The following is a 22,850-nucleotide window of genomic DNA, read 5'->3' as shown; positions in this document are numbered from 1 at the left end:
CGTGGTCAGTCAATTTTTATCCAATAATTTTAAAAAATAAAAATAAAATTAAAAAAAACCGCCGAACTACGTCGATTTTTTTAATTTCTGATTTTTTATCTTAAATAAAAACAATATAAATTCTATGTGCGTCAGTTTTTTATTTAATTTTTTCATTTTAAATAAAAAACTGACACAGTGCGTCGATTTTCTTAATAATTTTAAGAATTAATTTTCAGAAAATCGGCGGACTGAGTCGGTTTTCTGGAAAATTTTCGGAATTAATTTCGAGAAAACCGAAGGACTGCGTCGGTTTTCTGAAAAAATTTCTGCATGCAATTGCTGCATTTTCTGCAGCCACACCTGCACAAAACCAGTACCAAAAGTTGCTCAAAACTAGCATTGACAAATCAATTCTAAAAGAGCTACAACACATAAAATCACCCGAAGTAATAATAAAACACATCAAACACTATCTAAACACATCAAATACGATCTAAATAGACCTTCAAAGTTCAAAAATATTTAAATGTCCAACCAAAAGTACCATTAACTAGTTTTAACATAAGTTCATTATTAAATCCAAACAACTACAACTAATCATCCGGTGTCCGGGCTACGTAATCACCGTCATCTTCATCTGCATCATCATCTTCTGGGTCGAGGGGGGGGGGGGGGGGGGGGGGGGAGGGGGCATACCAAATTGTCCACATGAAATGTGACTTTTAACTTGTGCCTCGAGCGATTCAAGGTTCGCTTTTATGAAGTTACTTTCCTCAACTCTTTTTGCCTCAGTCTCAGATAATTTCCTATTAAGTTCAGCGATTTGCTGCACCATAGCTATGACCTGATCACCATCAACTCCCTCGGCTTGTCGAGAAGACCCTTCACCTCGCAATCCCGACCGAAGGTGACTTAAGTTGTTCCTTAGGCCTAGACCGTACGCTCTATCCTTTTGTACTCCCCCAATTGCTCTACACCAAAAATCTATCTCTAATTCCGGCGGAGGACGGCTCGGGTGGTCAGGCTGAGTTTGGTTATACTGGTCCACATCTTGCATAAATTGCGTCTGTATATTAAAAAATGAAACTTAGTATATAACGAATAGATCATATTAAACTTATATATAATTACTTAAATAATAAAATTATCACTTACATAAGAATCACGAGCCCTGTCCTCAACCCATACGATCGGATCCGACTCCTGCTTCTTCTTTTTTGTGTGGGTCTTTAGGAATAGTTGATCCTGAGTCGGCATCTGTCCAGTAGCATTTTTCTGCCAAAAAAAAAGTTAAAGATAAAATTAATAACTCAATAATGATATATTGATCGTAGGTAACTTTAAAAGTATAAAACTACTTACCATTGTCCTAGCCACGTGCCCCTGACTTCTTGCACCCACAGTGTGCAAAGAGCCACCTTTCTGGGACGCACGGGCGGCCTTTGCCTGCTCAGACTTGGCGATAAACTCAGGAGTTCACCAATATACCTTAAGTTTCTCCCATTGTTCGGCGTATAGCCATTGGGGCTTCCTCATATACCTTCCAGGCCTTGAAAACCAATCAGACAACCTTGCACTCCCCTTCCTCTAAAAGTTCGCAGCAACCCTATCATTGTCCATTGGATCCCATGTACAATACATCTCCAAATAAAATGGCTAATGTTAGATTATTTCTATAAAAGTAAATTCAAGTTATGAAATGTATAATAAGATGCATACGTTAAACTCTCTGAACATAGCCTGTCGAGTATTATTTGGGATTTCACCCCATGAAGTATAAAACAGATCGCCATAAAGCCTCCGAACAACATCCAGCAAGGCTTTTGTAGTTTCGTGATCTGGACAGTACCAGCAGTTAAAAAATTTAAAGCATATAAGATTAAGATGAAAAAAACTTTAGGAAAACTTAATAAAAGACAATCTTACCCAGTGATACGCTCAAATTACACCTATTAATGGTGTAAAGCGGACGTTGTCAAATATAGTAACCCAACAAGGTTGGGGTCGAATCCCACAGGGAATATGGAGAGAAAAGAGTACTAATCGTATGCGATACCAATCTTTAAATGCTTTAATCCTATTCCGGATAGTTTGAATTGATTGTTGAATAATGTAATTGAATACTTTGACTTAGAATGTAATTAATATGAGAGAGAGACTAAGGTTGTGTTTCCCAATTTGATTAGATATTATGCTTCGGATTTCAATGTGATATACTTCTAATGGTTGTTCTAAGAATATGCACTTGATCTCTTAAAGACTTCTTAATGTTTCCCAACAGTTAAGCAGTATTTCCTCTTTATGATTCTTCCGAATATAAAAGAGTTACAATCGAAGAGCGACCAATAATGCCAATTTAGACTTATTCTTATTCCTAAGTTAGTCTATTAAACGAGGGTTAACGCCTCGAGTCATTGTTATTCAATCTTACCAATATTGACTCTCTTTCCCAAGAAAAGTCAATATAATGGCTTCGGCTAATGCTTGCAATCATTACCCAACGTTACAACACAAAGATAGAATAAATAACAACAACCATTATGCATATATCAATAATAGAAACCCATTCACATAATACCCATCATGGGATTCACAACCTTAGAATTGAAATTAGCTACTCATAATGTTTCTTGACAGAAAAAAGCTTAAAGATTAACATAATACACTTACAGTACTAATACAAGATGGAATGAGAGTGAAGTTGTTGCCTTAAATGCTCCAATCACTTCAAGATTAAAAATCTAGGGTTTATGCCTCTAAAATAAAATCTGAATAATGAATTAAAACCCTACATTATGTATTTATAGAGCCAAAAATCGCGCCAAGTTTCTGGACAAAAATGCCCTTACGCCGCATTGTTACGGACCGTAACTCAGGTTACGGTCCGTCCTTCATTTCGTCATTTGACCACTTCGACGTTACGGCCACCATGCGACGGACCGTACCCTGTGTTACGGTCCGTCCTTCTGAAGCGTAAGTGGTGACAATTACTTGGCAACTCTCTGGAATTTTGGATGATGTTACGGTGAAGGGTTACGGACCGTAACATGAGTTACGGACCGTAACACTAAACCGTAACACTGAAGATTTTATTGAAACTCTCTGGAAATTTAGCTCATGTTACGGTGACATGTTACGGACCGTAACATGAGTTACGGACCGTAACATGAGTTACGGACCGTAACATGAGTTACGGACCGTAACACTTCACCGTAACACTGATGGTTTCAATGAAACTTTCTGGAAATTCAGGCCTTGTTACGGTTCAAAGGTACGAACCGTAACATGAGTTACGGACACCGTTACGGTCCGTAACATGAGTTACGGACCGTCGCTTAGCTCAAATTTGTCCGTTTTTCCAGCATTACTTCTCATTTCCGATCCTTAGTTAATCAACCCTATAAAACACAAAAATAACATAAGAAACAATATAAAAACACTTAAAATCAAGCAATATTTCTAGTTACAAAGGCATAAAATGTGCCAAAATTCACGGCACATCAACACCCCCAACTTAAGCTTTTGCTTGTCCTCAAGCAACTACAACAATACTCACTATTAACACACGACATCTTAGCAAAATAAGAATGACTACGGTGGTTTTGGCATGTGTTCCTAGCACGGACTCTTCAATTCAAGAAAAATATTTAGGCTCTTATCCATCTCCTATTTGTGACACAAGATGCACATTTCGGAAAAATGTCAATTCACTATGCAACCTCAATTAATGACATAATCATAGTACGGGGGCCTCTATGCACATGAATTTCAACTTCCGGAAAGCTAGTTACTTTGAAACCTACAATCCTTATGCCCTCACATAGACCAAAGAATGTCCCAACACACATTTACGACATAAATGGGACAGAAGACTAAAGAGACAGAAGAACACTCACACTCACAAAGAAATTTGCATACCATGCGTGCACATACCATAGGCTTGCCTTTATTTTTCATGCATTCAACTTTGAACAATTTGATCGTGATCACATTAGGACTTTTTGGGCTTGTAACATTGGCTTAGGGACGGGTAGGATAAATATTTGGGTATCGGTGACTCACTCTCCTCGACACTTCTTTTTGACTTCATTCACCATTCTTCCTATCATTTCCGACCCTCCATTTTTAGCGTGGATTTATTTAGAACTTTGAACAATTTTTTTTTTTTTTTTTATATATATATCCACGCTGAATTATGTCCCTTTATATTCGTGATTACCCCCAACAGTTCTTTGACCTCATTTTCCTCATCTTTGACTTATCACCCCCAACTTAGGCTTTTAGCCTCATTTTCCGCATTTTTGACTTGTCACCCCCAACTTAGGCTTTTAGCCTCATTTTCCGCATTTTTGACTTGTCACCCCCAACTTAGGCTTTTAGCCTCATTTTCCGCATTTTTGACTTGTCACCCCCAACTTAGGCTTTTAGCCTCATTTGTCAATCTTCCGTGTCAAGGAGGGACTTGGTGCCAAATGGGTTTATTCGAAGAAAAAGTCTATAGGCTCAAAAATGGGAGACTAGGGATCATTTTCTGTACGGGCCAGGCTCATTTAAGATACTTTGGGGTTAATACAAAGAAAGCCTAAGATCACTTCACAATCTAATTCTCCTTAGAATTCACGCACGACCAACCGGGCAAGTTCTAGATTGCAGGCATCATATGCAAATAGAAGCTAAAAACTCACAACACAATGGCATAAGGATTGTTTAAATACTCCGACTTCATTTCCGTTTGAAGATTTCACATACATAAACACCCTTTCTTTGCAATGTCATTAAAAGAACCATACATGTCAATATCAACAACTCAGTTTTGATGTACATCACAAATTATTTTTCGGAGGGATATCATTGAACTTGTAAAAACCATTTTTATCTATGCTAGAAACACGGACCACCACCACTTAAGTCAGCATTACTTTACTTCTAAATTAAACATTCTAAACATGCTAGGTTCAACATACACACAGCATTCTTCGGGAATAGAAACACATAGCAAAGAACAGCCGAAGAACGTCCTAACACATACTTGTTAATAAAAACAATACCAACAAAACAAAACAATAACAATTGTCTTAAACACATGCTTACTATCACAATTTTGATAAGATATTTACCAAAACAAAACAATAAAAACAATATCCAGTATACTAAAACAGCAATCCCAACAACCAATCAGCAAATACCACACCCCCAACTTAAAAGCATGCATTGCCCGCAAAGCATCAATATAACGCAGTAAAAAATTTGGAGGGCCTCCCTGGAGCGCACTAGGCACTCGGATCTGTCGCAGCATCATGGGGTGGAGCAGTGGATGGGGGAGAAATATCGGTGAGCCGGATCTGTAGGCTGAGTTGAGCTAGAAGTAGCTCCTGCGGTGTCGGAACTTAACCGGGACTCCTGGCGGATTCTTTTCAAAGTACGCCGCTCCTCTTCCTCATTCTGTGGGCGTAACTCAGCATATGGATCAAGACTTTGGAGAATGGGCTCGAGATCTGGCGAGGCTCTGCTTCGCTTCCCTTTGTCCAAAGAGGGGATATCCTCCTCCAACTCCTCGTCGTGCTGTTCCTCAACCGTGTCATCGTTGTCATCATCCCCTAGTAAGCTCTGAATCTGCTGGTATAGGGTCTGTACCAACTCCGTGTGTACTTTAGGAAGCTGGTCTGTCGCCACAGCCACTTCCTGGGCCTTCAATTTCTGCACATCATCCTTGACAGACCGCAACTCACTCCGAATAGCGCCCAATTCCATAGTAGGGTGTGTCCTAGTCAGCTCAGTCATCCTGCGCTCAATACCATCTATCCGGGAGTGGATTTGTAATGATTGTAGGTGGTCCGCAGCCATCTGTTCTTTTATCGGTCGCAGCGCTGCATCAATAGCCCTTTTTGTGTATAATTTTAGCTCAGTCAGGATCTGCTTGACCTGCCTATCTGTGCGATCCGCTTGTAAGACCACCGCCCCAAAATTGTCCCGGTTGAACATCATTTTTCTCGCAAGCTCGGGTGGGACTCCTGGTGTTGCCTGCGGTGGTGCTGGGCTTGCTCCAGTGGAAGAGGTAGGACCACCCGAAGTAGGTGCGGCTGGAGGTGGCATAGGCTGTGTAGCATGATCAGCCGGTGGAGCCTCAGAATCTGTGTGCTGATCCGCAGCAGCTTCCTCTTCACCCATGATAGCCAAGGGTATAACATCTGATCCCGTAGGCCCCTCCGGCACCTCAGAAACCGATGCAGAGGGCAACGAACCCTGGCTGAACACCTCATCTTTCCCTTTTGTGATGTCATAAATATGGCTGGCAATCACATTGTGATCGATATGGGGTAGGGGTTCTGGTTCTGCACGCAAGCATAGTAGCGTAAGCAGGCATGGATGAATGAGGGAAGTGGCCGGCTGGGTGGCTCTCTCTCGGAGGTCTTCGGCTATCAGTCGCCCGAAGTTGATCTTATATCGCGACGTTATGGAAGCCACAAGAACAGCCCTGTCTGGAGTCAAATAATTATCTGATTGGGTAGGACGGATTCGGAACAGAACAATTTGCCACCAAAACTTTGCCTCTGGCGTTAGGGTGTTTTTCCAAATCCGCGTGGTGGCTGTCAACTTTGGCACTATGATCCATTCAGGATCTGTTGTCCGTGCAATAACAGAAGCTACCCATTTTCGGACGGGGATTGTATCCTTCTGTTCAATTTTGTAGGCAAACTCCCCTTCTTCCGCTGTTGTAGGCTCTATATAATCTTCCCCGAATAGTGTTTTATTTATAGCCGATGGAGAGACATCTATCTTCTTTGTCCGGAATACAACCTCATTCATTGCCGGTACTTGAGTTGCTCGCTGCCCTTTCTTCACTACTTTGAATACAGCTGCCCCATATGAAGCGTAGAATTCCCTAACAAAAACCGATATGTAGGACCCAACGGGGTTTTTCAAAAACTCCAACTTGTGGAATCGGATAGTATCACTAATGCCGGGATATCCTTCGATTCCATCGAAGATGACATTCCGTTCCTCGAAAATACTCCGCCTTGGGTCCATTCCCTCACCTTTTACCCGCTCACACCCCTTGTTATACAAATCTTCAGATCCCTCCACATTAAACCGGAGGATCTTCTCAGTCATAGTTTGCAGCCGAATGTCAAGTTTCATTCTTTCCTGTTCGCGCTCTTTTTCGCGCTCCTCCGCAGTAGACTGTCTAATGGGTGGTTGAGGTTGGTGTGTTGGTGTGATAGCCCGCTGGGGTTCACTTTGGCTCGACGAACTCGACGAGCTCGACTCTCTTAACTCCTCAGTCGAGGAGGAACTTTCTGATTGTGGGTCTGGTTGGCTGGGTGCAACTGGTGGGGGTGGCTTGCTGGGTGCGACCGGCCTCTTTTTAGGCCTGGCGTCCTTGATCAGATCGTCGTCGCGCAGCCGTGAGGTTACCTTGCTTGCAGCACGACCTTTTCCTTTTTGCGCGACCTTAGGTGAAGCCTTCTTTGATTGTCGTGGTTTACCCATACCTGTGGAAGGAAAGTTAGATATGATGTACGAGAAGTTGTAAAAATTTTACACCTTATGAATTTAAGCCAAAGACTTTAATTAGGTCAGGTACCGTAACACAGTCGACGGACCGTCGATGGTGTTACGGGCCGTATCTTCATCCGTAACTGAAATGGTTCAATTAAGCAAAGGGACCGTAACACAGTCGACGGTCCGTATCATAGTATACGGTTCGTAACGTCGCACCGTAACGTGATCAAAATTTCCAGAAAAGTTACTGGAAATTTGAGAGGTGTTACGGTGTGATGTTACGGTCCGTAACGTACGTTACGGTCCGTAACACATAATGACGGGCAACAGAGTAGCAAACAAATGGCTTGGCCAAATTTTATCGTTTTAAGCACGAGGCCAAGATTTTCGACTTAATGATCCATGGGTATGTTGTGAAACAATATTATATCCCCTCACATGCCTCGGGTTACTCAGACTTCACCCGATTTTATTAAAGTTTTCATTGGGGACTTGTATCGAACAGTTGGTGGGCAAACCGATTTAGTAATTTCACGAATGAAACCTTCAACCGGATTTGCCCTCCAATTCAGTGGGAAGCAGTTGCTTGTACCCACGAATCTTTTAAACAGCACCAATACCAATCCCAACCCCCAACCAATGTCAAATCCCCCATAACTTATCAATTTAAATGCAAACTCAATCAACACAGCCCAAAACACGAATTTCAACACATATTTTACGAAATTACTCATGAGCATCATAGAACTCGCATTGATAGCTAAAAGAAAAGAGTAAAGACATGTAATACCTGATCGTTGGCGATTGTATGGATGAAACTCAACTTAAAACAGTGATTGTGGATAAGAAAATAGTAATGAGATTTTAGAGAAATATGGGGGAGAATGGGAGGAGGATGAAGAGAGGAGGATGTGAAGAAGAGAAGAGAGGATTTATGAGGGAGAGGGAGTTGAAAAACGTGTGAAGAATCGTTATAATTTGGAATGGGAACCGTCGGTAATGTATTTAAACATTTCCGACAATTACGTTACCTGTTACGGACCGTATCATAGGATACGGTCCGTATCTTGTGTTACGGTTCATCAACCGACCCCGTTTCGTTTATTCATTAATGACCTGGCAGTCCAATCGACGGACCGTAACTCGTGTTACGGTCCGTATCACCTGGCGTAACATGTTGAAAATTTCCAGTGAAGCCCATATTTTGCATCAAAGTTACGACACAGTGTTACGGTCCGTAACACGTACGACGGACCGTAACTCGTACTGTAACACTCTTCCTCACCCTTCAGTGATTTTTTATTTTTTTCTTTTTGCCTGTTACGCTTCATGATACGGACCGTAACAAGAGTTACGGGCCGTAACGTGGAGCGTCTCGCCTTGGATCACTTGGTAGTTATTTGGTCCCTTCAGTTCTCAAAATCCCACCACATTAGCACATCAACAACACAAAAGAATAAAATGAAAATACAAACTTTAAACTACTTACAAAGCGGTAAATGTGGGTTGCCTCCCACACAGCGCTTGGTTTAACGTCACGGCTCGACGTGGTACCTCATTTTCGAGTTCAGGAGCCATATTTCAAACGATACCTATCCACGACCTTACCATCATCAATACACCAATGGTAATGCTTCACTCTTGGTGCATTCACCTTAAAAGTCCGAGTGCCATCCTCGGATTTCACCTCAATGACGCTTCCATTTGGGGACACACTCACAATTTCAAAAGGACCAGACCAACGAGACTTTAACTTGCCTGGAAAGAACTTCAGGCGTGAATTGTACAACAAGACCAAGTCTTTTGGCTGAAAATCCCTTTTTAGGATCTTCGAGTCATGATAGTATTTCATCTTTTCCTTGTACAGTGTTGCACTTTCATAGGCATTGTACCTAAATTCATCCATCTCGTTGATTTGAAACAACCGCAGCTTAGTTGCTTCATGCCAATCCATATTCAGCTTTTTCAATGCCCAAAGGGCTTTATGCTCAAGCTCAATAGGCAAATGACATGCCTTCCCAAATACCAACTTATACGGTGAAGTCCCTATAGGCGTTTTGAATGCCGTGCGATATGCCCATAAAGCATCATCCAACTTTTTAGACCAGTCAGTGCGATTCACATTGACCGTCTTTGCCAAGATGCTTTTTATTTCTCTGTTTGAGACCTCAACCTGACCACTCGTCTGAGGATGATACGGAGTGGCAACCCTGTGATGCACGCCATATTTTTCAAGAAGATCAGCAAATGGTTTATTGCAGAAATGAGATCCACCATCGCTAATAATAGCTCTAGGAGTGCCAAATCTAGTAAAGATGTTCTTTTTGAGAAACGCATTGACTCTCCTACCATCATTGTTAGGCAAGGCCACCGCCTCCACCCATTTGGAGACATAATCCACTGCGACAAGAATGTATTTCAGGCCGTAGGAGCTCACGAAGGGCCCCATAAAATCAATTCCCCATACATCAAATAGCTCCACCTCAAGAACAAAGTTCATCGGAGTTTCATGCCTCCGACCTATTGTGCCCTGGCGTTGGCATTTATCACAAGAGCGTGCCAACATATTTGCATCACGATAAATGGCTGGCCAGTAGTATCCACACTCTAGCACCTTGGCTGCTGTTCGATTTCCACTGTGATGTCCACCAACTGGAGAATCATGGCACGCTTTCAAGATGTCCATCACCTCAGATTCCGCCACACATCTCCGGATCATATTGTCAGCACACGTTCTGAATAAGTAAGGCTCATCCCAACAATACTGTCGGAAGTCTCGCAAGAACTTCTTCTTTTGATATGTCTTCAACTCTTCAGGAACGATGCCAGTTACCAAATAATTGGCAATATCGGCATACCATGGTGCCACATCATTGGAAATGACCAAAACTCTTTCATCCGGGAAAGTGTCATCAATATCTAGCACATCACTCGGTCTCCCTGGTGCTTCCAGTCTGGAAAGATGGTCAGCTACTTGATTTTGCTGACCCTTTTCGGTCTCTGACTTCAAAGTCAAATTCTTGTAGCAACAACACCCATCTTATCAACCGAGGCTTAGCATCCTTTTTCGTCATCAAATAGCGCAATGCAGCATGGTCAGTGTGAACCACTACCTTGGCACCCAACAAATAAGCCCGGAACTTTTCAAAAGCATAAACAATAGCAAGTAATTCTTGCTCCGTTACTGTATAGTTCAGCTGGGCTCCATTCAATGTTTTGCTGGCATAATAAATTGGGTGTAGGATTTTATTTAGCCGCTGACCAAGCACAGCACCAATTGCAAGACCACTGGCGTCACACATTAATTCAAAGGGAAGTGACCAATCTTGGGACACCACAATCGGTGCGGAGGTTAATTTCAGCTTCAACTCGTCAAACGCCTTGATGCACTTTTCATCAAAATTGAATTTGGATTCTTTTTCTAAGAGTTTGCACATGGGATTTGCAATTTTTGAGAAGTCTTTGATAAACCTTCTATAGAATCCGGCGTGCCCCAAGAAACTCCGAACTCCTTTTACTGAAACGGGCGGAGGGAGTTGTGAAATCACATCGATTTTAGCTTGATCAACCTCAATCCCTTTTTCTGAAACTTATGGCCAAGGACAATGCCCTCCTTGACCATAAAATGACACTTCTCCCAGTTGAGCACGAGGTTGGTTTCCTCACACCGTTGCAGCACCCGATCAAGATGACCCAAACATTCATCGAATGAATCTCCCACCACCGAGAAATCATCCATGAAAACTTCAAGAAAGTTTTCAACCATATCAGAGAATATGGACATCATGCATCTTTGGAAGGTAGCTGGTGCATTGCAAAGACCAAATGGCATCCGACTGAAAGCGAATGTCCCATAGGGACAAGTGAAAGTAGTCTTTTCTTGGTCTTCCAACGCAATGTTGATCTGGTTGTATCCTGAGTACCCATCCAAGAAACAGTAATAAGATCTTCCGGCTAGCCGATCAAGCATTTGATCAATAAAAGGCATAGGGAAGTGATCCTTGCAAGATGCGGTATTCAGCTTCCGGTAGTCCATACACACTCTCCAACCGGTGACAGTCCTTGTTGGAATCAACTCATTTTTCGAGTTAGGGACAACAGTGATGCCCCCTTTCTTTGGCACACACTGAACAGGGCTTACCCAAGGGCTGTTGGCAATCAGGTAAACCACCCCAGCATCTAACCACTTAATGATCTCCTTCTTCACCACCTCTTGCATCGGTGGATTTAATCTTCTCTGATGTTCAACACTCGGCGAACTTTCCTCCTCCAACTGTATTCGGTGCTCACAAATTCCGGCGGGAATCCCCCGGATGTCTGCAATAGTCCAACCCAGAGCTCTTAAATGCTTTCTCAAGACTACGATGAGTCTTTGAATTTGGCCCTCATTCAGAAGCGATGACACAATAACTGGAAGAGTAGCATTTTCTCCAAGAAATACATATTTAAGATGTGATGGCAGTTTCTTGAGTTCCAGTTTCGGTGGCTCAATAATTGATGGTTTTGCTGGAGGAGTTGTTCGTTTCTCTAGATCAAGAGACAATTTCTTGGGCTCATAAGAGTAAGACCCCAGACCTGTGAGTGAATTCACTGTCTCATTATATCCCTCCATTTGGTCGGCATCAAAATTCACCAAGATGGCCAACAATGCTTCGCTCAAGCATTCTTCCTCCATTTTAAATTCCACTGCTTCATCCACCTTGTCAACAGAGTTTATGACTGAAATGCTTTGATAAGGACTAGGTAACTTCATGCCTTTGCTAGCGTGAAAAGTCACCTCCTCATCGTTCACCCGGAACTTTATTTCGTGCTTTTCGGAGTCCATAAGAGCCCTCCCTGTGGCAAGGAAAGGTCTTCCCAGAATAATAGGAATTTCTTGATCAATAGCACAATCAAGAATCACGAAATCTGCCGGCAGTAGAAATTCCCCGATTTGAACCAGCACATCATCAACTACTCCAACTGGCCTTTTTATCGATCTGTCAGCCATCTGCAACCTCATGGTAGTTGGCCTTGGCATAGCTAGCCCCGATCTCTTAAAAATTTCCAGGGGCATAAGATTTATGCTAGCCCCGTTATCACACAAAGCCCTGGCAAAATTTTGCTGCCCTATGGTGCATGGAATTGTGAATGCTCCAGGATCTTCCCTCTTTTGCACAGTGGTTTTGGAAAGAATGGCACTAACGCGGTGAGTGATACCCACAGTGTCGTGTTTCAATGGCTTTTTTTTCTTTGTTAAAAGATCCTTCAAATACTTAGCAAAGCCAGGCATTTCTTTAACAGCATCCATGAAAGGAATGTTCATCGTCAACTGCTTGAGTTGATCATAAAATCTCAAGCACTTCTCATCTTCTGTTTTTCTCACCAACCTTTGAGGAAAAGGCGGTGAAGATTTAAACAATTGGCTCAAAGGGCGAAGAGCACCGGAAAGTTTTGCCTTCCCCTTTTCCTGGTTTTCCACCGGTTCCTTTGGTTTATTAAGATTCAGCTCTTCTTCAACTACAATGGGGACTTCCTCCCCTGCTTCTTCCTCGACAATATCATCCAATACACTAGGCTGCGCTTCTTTTTCAACAATTGGTTCCTGATCAATTGGCTTTTTATTGTCACCCTGAAGTATTTTTCCACTTCTGGTGCTAATGGCAAGTACATTCTCCACAGAGTTCACTCCACTACCTTTTGGATTAGGAACTGTATCACTCGGTAATTGTCCCCGTTGAGGAGTATGCACTTCTCGGGAAAGGTCTCTGAATTGCGCTTCAAGCTTCTGAATGGAAGCTGAATGCGATAGTTGGACCTGGGACATTCCCTTGATTGTGCTCTCTGTTCTGTCTTGATTCATCAGCATTTTCTGCATCATACTCTTCAGTTCTGCAGAATCATTAGACGTGTTACCAGCAGAGTTAGTAGCTGAATTATCTTTCCATGGCTGGGAATTGGATGCTTGCCCCCTAGGTGGAATGTAGGGGTTAGAGCTCTTGTTGCCATAATTATTGTTATTGTAATTCCCTTGATTGGGATTACCCTGATCAGTTCTTCCATAATTCTGTCCTTGGTAATTTTGTTGAGGCCTTTGCCATGGGTGATTACCGGAACCTTGGTAGTTTTGCCGTTGATAACCCCCTTGCGAGTTATTGACATAATTCGCATCCTCATATTGTGGCTGCCCCTCAAGATAAGTTTCGTCAGAAACTTGATACATTCCGGGAGCATGAGGTGGCATCTCATCGATAACGTTTACACATTTGGCCTCTTTCTCCATAAGCCTTTTGGATAATAAATCCACGGTGGTTTGCAGTTGAGCGAACGCATGATCTCGCTCATGATTTTCTTTGGCCACCGCGGCCACAGAGGGACTACCATATGATAGGAATTCGCTATCAGTCGAATGCCAGGCTTGATTATGGGTAGTAAGCTTGTCGAGCAACCGGGTGATGTTGACAAAGGTTTTGTCCATAAAGCATCCCCCAGCTGCAGTGTTGACAGCTATTTGATTCATTGTATCTAGCCCCTTGTAGAACTTCTCTGTGAGAATTGCATCTGGAAATCCATGATTCGGAGATTGAGCTAGATAATATTTGAACCTCTCCCATGCAGCATATAGTTGTTCCCCTGGAAGTTGTTTAAACCCAAAAATCTTATCCCGAAGCTCAGCCTTTTTGCTGGGTGGGAACCATTTTTTTAGAAAGATATTGGCCAGCTCATTCCAGGTATGAATAGTATTGCTCGGGAGCTTTTCATACCATTCCCTAGCTTGGCCAGCTAATGAATATTTGAAAACCCGCAGTCGCAGTGCATCAGCAGGAACAACACCTTGAGATTGTTGGGAACATACATGCACGAAATTCTTTAGGTGTCGAAGTGGACAGTCTTCCGAAGAATTTCGGAAATAGCCTTCAAGTTTCAATAGCTGGTAGATAGAACTATCAATTTTGAAATTAGCATTTCCTGTTCTCGGGGGAACTACAGCAGAAGCATAATCAGCTTCGTCGATGAATTCTGCAAATACATTCTCATCCTCCTCTTCTTCTGGTGCAGGATGGTTCACTTGGATCCCCCCTTGGTTCCCTTGATTGCGATGGGGTCTTCCAGCCATGTTCACCTGGTTCACTAAAACAGCAAACGAGGTGTGATGGAATAGAAATAGTTTTAAAGAATAGTACACAACAATTAGTAATTTCTGAACCGTATTCCCCGGCAACGGCGCCAAAATTTGATACGCTCAAATTACACCTATTAATGGTGTAAAGCGGACGTTGTCAAATATAGTAACCCAACAAGGTTGGGGTCGAATCCCACAGGGAATATGGAGAGAAAAGAGTACTAATCGTCTGCGATACCAATCTTTAAATGCTTTAATCCTATTCCGGATAGTTTGAATTGATTGTTGAATAATGTAATTGAATACTTTGACTTAGAATGTAATTAATATGAGAGAGAGACTAAGGTTGTGTTTCCCAATTTGATTAGATATTATGCTTCGGATTTCAATGTGATATACTTCTAATGGTTGTTCTAAGAATATGCACTTGATCTCTTAAAGACTTCTTAATGTTTCCCAACAGTTAAGCAGTATTTCCTCTTTATGATTCTTCCGAATATAAAAGAGTTACAATCGAAGAGCGACCAATAATGCCAATTTAGACTTATTCTTATTCCTAAGTTAGTCTATTAAACGAGGGTTAACGCCTCGAGTCATTGTTATTCAATCTTACCAATATTGACTCTCTTTCCCAAGAAAAGTCAATATAATGGCTTCGGCTAATGCTTGCAATCATTACCCAACGTTACAACACAAAGATAGAATAAATAACAACAACCATTATGCATATATCAATAATAGAAACCCATTCACATAATACCCATCATGGGATTCACAACCTTAGAATTGAAATTAGCTACTCATAATGTTTCTTGACAGAAAAAAGCTTAAAGATTAACATAATACACTTACAATACTAATACAAGATGGAATGAGAGTGAAGTTGTTGCCTTAAATGCTCCAATCACTTCAAGATTAAAAATCTAGGGTTTATGCCTCTAAAATAAAATCTGAATAATGAATTAAAACCCTACATTATGTATTTATAGAGCCAAAAATCGCACCAAGTTTCTGGACAAAAATGCCCTTACGCCGCATTGTTACGGACCGTAACTCAGGTTACGGTCCGTCCTTCATTTCGTCATTTGACCACTTCGACGTTACGGCCACCATGAGACGGACCGTACTCTGTGTTACGGTCCGTCCTTCTGAAGCGTAAGTGGTGACAATTACTTGGCAACTCTCTGGAATTTTGGATGATGTTACGGTGAAGGGTTACGGACCGTAACATGAGTTACGGACCGTAACACTAAACCGTAACACTGAAGATTTTATTGAAACTCTCTGGAAATTTAGCTCATGTTACGGTGACATGTTACGGACCGTAACATGAGTTACGGACCGTAACACTTCACCGTAACACTGATGGTTTCAATGAAATTTTCTAGAAATTCAGGCCTTGTTACGGTTCAAAGGTACGAACCGTAACATGAGTTACGGACACCGTTACGGTCCGTAACATGAGTTACGGACCGTCGCTTAGCTCAAATTTGTCCGTTTTTCCAGCATTACTTCTCATTTCCGATCCTTAGTTAATCAACCCTATAAAACACAAAAATAACATAAGAAACAATATAAAAACACTTAAAATCAAGCAATATTTCTAGTTACAAAGGCATAAAATGTGCCAAAATTCACGGCACATCACCCAGCTCCCTCAGGCACGATGAAAACCAGACCGAACGAATCTCTATCTCTCGACTGTAAACGATGATATACCGGTGCATGTACAAGAACCGGTGCAGGTGCAGGTGTAGGAGGACGAAGATGGGTCTGAGACTGGTTGGATGTAGGGGTGGGCGTTCGGTTCTTCGGTTCGGTTTTTTCGGTTTCAGTTTTTTGAAAGTGGACACCGAACACCGCACCGAATTAATTCGATTCGATTCGGTTTTTTGAAGTTCGATTTCGGTTTTTCTAATTCGGTTTTCTACTTGTTGGAGACTGGATACTTGATTGATTGGTCGTAGCAGACAATACTATATACAATTGTTTCATGTTTTGAGATGTCACGAAACAGGAAAAATAAGTAGCAGATAGCAGCAGCCAAGGAAAAATAGCAGCAGCCAAGTAAGACGCAGCCCACCCGAAAATCAGTAGCAGTAGCCAAGTTGGCACAAAAATCAGTAGCAGTCGTAGATACAAAAATCAGTAGCAGCAGCCCACAGTGATAAGCAGTTCAACAAATACTCAAGCTGCTGAATTATTGCAATATGGTATACAATTGCTGCAGCCCAAATAGGAATTATCCTTACAACACATTTAGCTTCTTGCACTTGCTGCATACTGCATAGGTTCCATGGATTGGCTGCTGATCCATCACTAATACAAAAACAATAGCCATCACTAAATCCAACTGATGGCTACACAAACATGGCATTTGGTCACCAAAAGAAAGAAGAAAAAGGAGATCAGATCAAATCAGTAGCAACAATTTCACATAGCAAAATATAGTGTTGCCTTTCTGGGTGCTTATCAGTAGCAGCAGCCAAATTGACACAAAAATAAGTAGCAGCAGCCAGCAGTAGCAAAACTAAACCACTAGGCTTAAATCCTTCAACTTAAAACAATAACAATAACAATAACCAGCCAGCATCAGCAAAACAACGCACAAGGCAAAAACAAGAAACACAAATGACAATATAGCATAAGCTTAAAACGAGCAGCAGCCAAACTGCCAAACAACATAAATAAACAACACAAATGTCTTAAAATTTAGCTCCAAATACAAAAAATTAGTTGTCACAAACTAAGTCTTAAATCCATTGTCTTAACACAACACTAGCAATCACAATTCGGTCCGAAATTCACCAAATTCAAAACACAAGCTCAAATTTGAAGGCGAATTTAACCTCTTTTGGGAATTCTTTGCAGTTTCGAAGAAAAAAAAAAGCTCTAAAACTACAAGAACAGATGTTATCTTCTTCTTTTCTTTACAATTCTAAAGATACCCACTGATAATTTAAGAAAATTTAACACCCATAATAAAGATTTAAAATTTACTGAAAAGGAAAAGAATTTAAAACAAATCCAACCCAATACATACAAATTTAGTGATTCTTTATCCAAAACTAGCTAGAGTTCGGTGAAAAAAGAAATTAAGGTTCAAACTTATGAAAAGGAAAGAACAATCAAACAAAGAAATTATAAGGAGAAAATGAAATTACCTTGGTGTAAGGTGCCTGAGAACTCCCGCCGCCGTTGGAACTTGGACAGAGCAGTGTGAGGACTGTTAAGTTAGGCGTGAGGAGGAGAGGAGATGAGAGGAGGAGGCGTTAGGGTTGAAGTTAGCGTTAGAGGAGAGTCAGGAGACGAGTTGGACTTAGGAATTAGGATTATTGGATAGATAGCTGGTCCCGGTAACCTGGTAAAGTGGTAATACTAATTAGGGTCAGTAGGATGGGCTTGAATAGTTCACAAAATGGGCCTAAGAAAGACACAACGTGGAGTGGGCTAACCATACCAGCTAAGTGATCTGAAGTAGGGGAGAAAAAATTATTTGTTAAATTTTCGGTTTAACCGAATACCGAAGAACCGGTGAACCGGAACCGAAAAATTAAAAAAACCGAAACCGAACCGAAAAACCGAAAAAACCGAAACCGAAAAACCGAACTAATTCGGTTCGGTTCGGTTTTTTGATTTTCGGTGTTTATGCTCAGAGCTGCTATCTCTAAGGCGTAAATTAGATACACTGGGAGATGTACCACTTGGAGAAGGAGAATGAGATAAAGTGGCCGATGTGCTAGGAGATCTGCCACGTGGTGGGCAATACATAGGTGTAGGTATGAAAGTAGGATGGGTAAATGATGCCGGCTCAGGTCGTGCCGGCTGAAATACCCACTGACCAGATTGGGCCTGCATAGAAGAGCCAGGCATTAAAAAAAGGAGGCGGAGTAGAGTGCATAGATGGAGCGGAGGGAATGGACTGGCTACTAGTAGCTGTAGGATCTATAGGTCTCTTATCTTTTTTCTTACTAGTACCTCGACCTCTACCTTTATCTTTATCTCTACCTTGATCACTACCACCTGATGACATCTACATACAGAAAGTTAATAACGCTAGAATAAATATTTAACAAGTATAGAATTGTGTTATTATCAAGTATGGAATAAACTAACATGCAACTAGTCATCCTCCCACTCATCCTCACTTGTTTCATTTTCATCAGATGATTCTTTCCCATCGCTTGTTTCAGGTCCATCGGTCGATTCTTCCTCAACATTTTCTATGATAGTTACATCATCTTCATCAACTTCTTCTAATATGTGTTGAGAATGTTCCAGACTATTTTCTAACTCTGTGTCCACCGTTTGATGAACAACCAGTACATCATTTTGGTACACCACATCTAATGCATTATTGACCTTAATCCTCCCCACAGGCTTAATCTTTATAACCACCCACCAATCAGCCTTGTCCCTACGCAAAGGATATGGATCATAATACACTTGCTTAGTATTTTGTGCAATTATAAGGGATCATAGCAATTGTATTGTCTTGTGTGTTTGACTTCAATTACGTTTTGTTGACGATTCACCCTTGTACCTTTTTGGCTTGGATCAAACCACTTGCACCGAAATAATGTTATCCTCTTTTTAGGGTAACCTAGATACTTAAGTTGTATGATCTCCTGCAGTACACCGTAATAATCAACAGTTACACCGCTACCATCAGCATCGCCTTTAATGCACACTTCACTATTATTCGTCTTCTTATATTGAGAAACTTCTTCGATTTGAAACTTGTAACCATTAACAATGTACTTTTTCATTGTCTTAACTTCATTGCCTGGTCCAAGAGCTATATCTTTCACAAATTGGGAATGTTCTCATGTATGATAAACCAATATAATAAGGAGAAAAATTAAAATTCAATAACTAATATGTAGCCTACATTTAATTGAAATTATGCAATGAATTTTCACACTTACAAAATCGTACAGCCAATAGGAAAACTTCGAATATATGTCTTCACCGCCCTCAAGTTCTATGAAGTAATTGTTCGACATGTGCAAGATTTTCATTAGTTTCACCCTTATCAGTTACCCATTTAATTCAATAACATAATTCGACACTCACCGAATATATACTTGAATTTCAGGGCAATTGAGCAAAACATGTGTCACAGCTGATTGCCTCTCCATACCACTCAGGGTTCGTTTTGGCGGCTTTTTAGAACCTCGTCCTGGTTGATTAAAGATGGACATTGGTGGGTAGTTAGGATCAACCCCACTCTCATCATGACGGTTGGGCCTATTTCTCATACACGACACTTGCTCTCCGAAATAATATGAACAGAAATGCATTGTTTCCTTTGCAAGATACGCTTCGTAAATAGATCCTTCAATCTTAGATCTCTGCTTAGCCAATTTTTTGCATTTGCCAATGGTCCTGCACATGTTTACTAACAATAGGAACAATAATTAGTTAACAAAATACATTAAATAAAGAGGTAGTAAGTTTGGTTCCTTACCTCTCGAAACGATACATCCACCTAGTTTGAACCGGGCCTCCAAGGCGTGCCACTTGTACAAGATGAATGGGAAGATGTTCCATCACATCAAAAAACCCACATGGAAAGATCTTCTCGAGCTTAGTTGTAATGACTGGCATATTCTGTTCCATTCTTTGAAGGTTTTCTACCGTCAAAGTATTAGAACATAAATCCTTGAAGAACAAACTTATCTCTGTGATTGGTTTCCATATTCTTTCCGGTAGGGGACTAAATGCAATAGGAATCAAAGTTTCCATTAAAACATGACAATCATGACTTTTCATACCAATCAATTTTCCTTCATTCATATCAGCACGCTTGTCAAAATTAGACGCATACCCCTCTGACATCAACAAATTCTTAACCCATTGACAAATCTCTCGTTTCTCCTCCAAAGTGAATGAAAAACTAGCCTTGGGATTGAACACTTTATTATTCGCTAACTCTTTCAAGTTCAATTCAGGGCGCCTACAGTATTCCTTTAGGTCCAATCTAGCTTTTGGGTTATCTTTTGTCTTGCCTTTAACATCCATAACAGTGTTGAACAAATTATCAAAGTAATTTTTTTCAATATGCATCACATCAAGATTATGCCGTAGAAGATTATCCTTCCAATACGGTAAGTCTCAGAATATGCTCTGTTTAGTCTAATTATGTTCAACACCATAACCAGGTAGTCTATAAGGGGCAACTTTTGTGACGTTAGGCAAGTGAAAAACCCTCCCCGAAATTTCTTCTCCTGATAATGTTCGAGGTGGGGGATCATTTTCAGTTTATTCTTTCTAAATGCTTGTTTCATTTTCCTGAATTGGTGATCCATAGGCAAGAACTGACGATGACAATCAAACCATGGATTTTTGTGGCCATGTTTTAAAGTGAAAGCTTTACTATTTTCCATGCAATGAGGACAAACAAGCTTTCTAGCAGTCATCCAACCAGACAACATCTCATACGCAGGAAAATTGTTAATAGTCCACATCAAAGAAGCACGCATATTGAAATTTCTCTTAGTTGATACATCATATGTCACTACACCTTCACACCACAATTGTTTTAACTCATCAATCAAAGGTTGTATATAGCATCAATAAAAACTTTTGGATTTCGGGGACCAGGGATAACACAATTTAAGAATATGTAGGGACTTGTCATACACATCTCAGGTGGTAGATTATATGGAGTAAGAAAAACAGGCCAACAAGATTAGGGTGCAGCCGAAACAAAGTATGGTGTGAAACCATCCGCACACAAACCCAAACGAATGTTTCTTGGTTCACTAGCAAAATCAGGATAAATTCTGTCAAAATGTTTTCACATTTCTCCATCCGATGGATGACACATAACACCAGGTGTCCTTCTATTTTCGCTATGCCATCTCATGTGAGGAGAAAAACTCAGCGATGCAAATAACCTCTTTAACCTAGGTATAATAGGTAAATAATACATCGCCTTAATTGGAACCATCTTCCCTCTAGGTGTCCGCTTATAACGCGCATGTCCACATAATTTACATTCATTTAAATTAGCATACTGCTTATAGAATAACATACAACCGTTTGGACAACAATGAATTCTATCATACGACAATTCTAAATTGGAAATCAATCTCTTTGCTTCATAGTAACTCTTAGGTATGTCGAATTCCGGACTAACTAGTTCCCCCACAAGTTTAATCATTGAGTCCATAGCAGCTTCAGCAACAGTCCAATCTGATTTGATATTAATCATTCTAACTACAACAGACAACTTAGAATGTTGACTCCCTACCCAAAGTGGACGACTAGCCTCTTCTAATTATTGATAGAAGCGCATTGCTTCTTCATTAGGAGGTTCCTCAAAACTTTGCTTGGGTTCAAACCCAGACTGTATGCCAAAAGCATCATTAACCATATCATTAACTTTATCATATTGGACATGACTATATTCCTGCGACACACTACTTTCACCAACAACCATATTATAAAATATACCATTGACCCCATCAGTCTCTCCATGACCAGTCCAAACATAATATTTCTGCTTAAACCCATGACTATATAAATGAACCTTAATCGCTTTCGGTTTTAAATACTTCATACACCGGCAACGAGACCAAAGACACCTAATTACCCCTTCATTTTGAAAAGGGTGAAGTGACATCACATGTGTGATAAACCATCAACACCTTCAACAAATTCATCATGTACACCCATACGATTACTATTATTCATATTATACATCCACATACGATCCATCTACAAAAATATACCCACAAATTATTGAGGTTATAGAAATATATTATAACTTAAGAATTCTAACTTAAAATATAACTTAAGAAAGCACAATCCCAACCAATTCTTACTTTGAATTCTGAATAACAATTCTAACTTTAATAACTTATGGATTCTAACTTTAATATAACTTTGAAAAGTATAATCCCAACCAATTCTAACTTTGAATTCTCAATAACAATTCTAACTTTAATAACTTATGGATTCTAACTTTAATTCTAAAAATTGAAAAGTAAATCTAGTCAAATAAAGTCTACATTTTAGTTTTGAGGTTATAGAAATATTATAACTTAATAATTCTAACATAACTTAATAATTCAAACCTTGAAAAGCACAATCCCAGCCAATTCTAAAAATTGAAAGGTAAATATAGTGAAATAAAGTCTACATTTTAGTTTTGAGGCTATAGAAATACTATAACTTAACAACTCTAACTTTGAAAAGCACAATCTCAACCAATTATTATTTTGAATGATCAATAACAATTCTAGTAACTTATGGA

General features: G+C 40.5%; 1 protein-coding gene and 1 non-coding gene across 2 annotated transcripts; one reads left to right on the top strand and one right to left on the bottom strand.

Moving 5' to 3' along the window:
- Nucleotides 1-260: 260 nt before the first annotated feature.
- LOC132611698 (uncharacterized) lies at nucleotides 261-21,072 on the bottom strand. The gene is given in 19 exon segments (XM_060326083.1): nucleotides 261-342; nucleotides 924-1,048; nucleotides 1,138-1,257; nucleotides 1,345-1,428; nucleotides 1,471-1,569; nucleotides 1,702-1,820; nucleotides 9,409-10,174; nucleotides 10,521-10,594; nucleotides 11,152-11,415; nucleotides 11,863-12,553; nucleotides 16,872-16,947; nucleotides 17,045-17,144; nucleotides 17,197-17,258; nucleotides 18,430-18,610; nucleotides 18,736-19,004; nucleotides 19,199-19,391; nucleotides 19,731-19,975; nucleotides 20,058-20,817; nucleotides 20,967-21,072. Coding segments are annotated over 19 exon segments (4,416 nt in total).
- LOC132612399 (small nucleolar RNA R71) lies at nucleotides 14,031-14,137 on the top strand. The gene has a single exon (XR_009571766.1). It is a non-coding gene; the product is annotated as a small nucleolar RNA R71 (small nucleolar RNA).
- Nucleotides 21,073-22,850: the final 1,778 nt, after the last annotated feature.

Source organism: Lycium barbarum, chromosome 9 (genome assembly GCF_019175385.1).
Source record: "Lycium barbarum isolate Lr01 chromosome 9, ASM1917538v2, whole genome shotgun sequence".
NCBI classification, from domain to species: domain Eukaryota; kingdom Viridiplantae; phylum Streptophyta; class Magnoliopsida; order Solanales; family Solanaceae; genus Lycium; species Lycium barbarum.
Note: the sequence above shows the minus strand (reverse complement) of the source record. Positions and strands in the feature narration are given on the sequence as shown.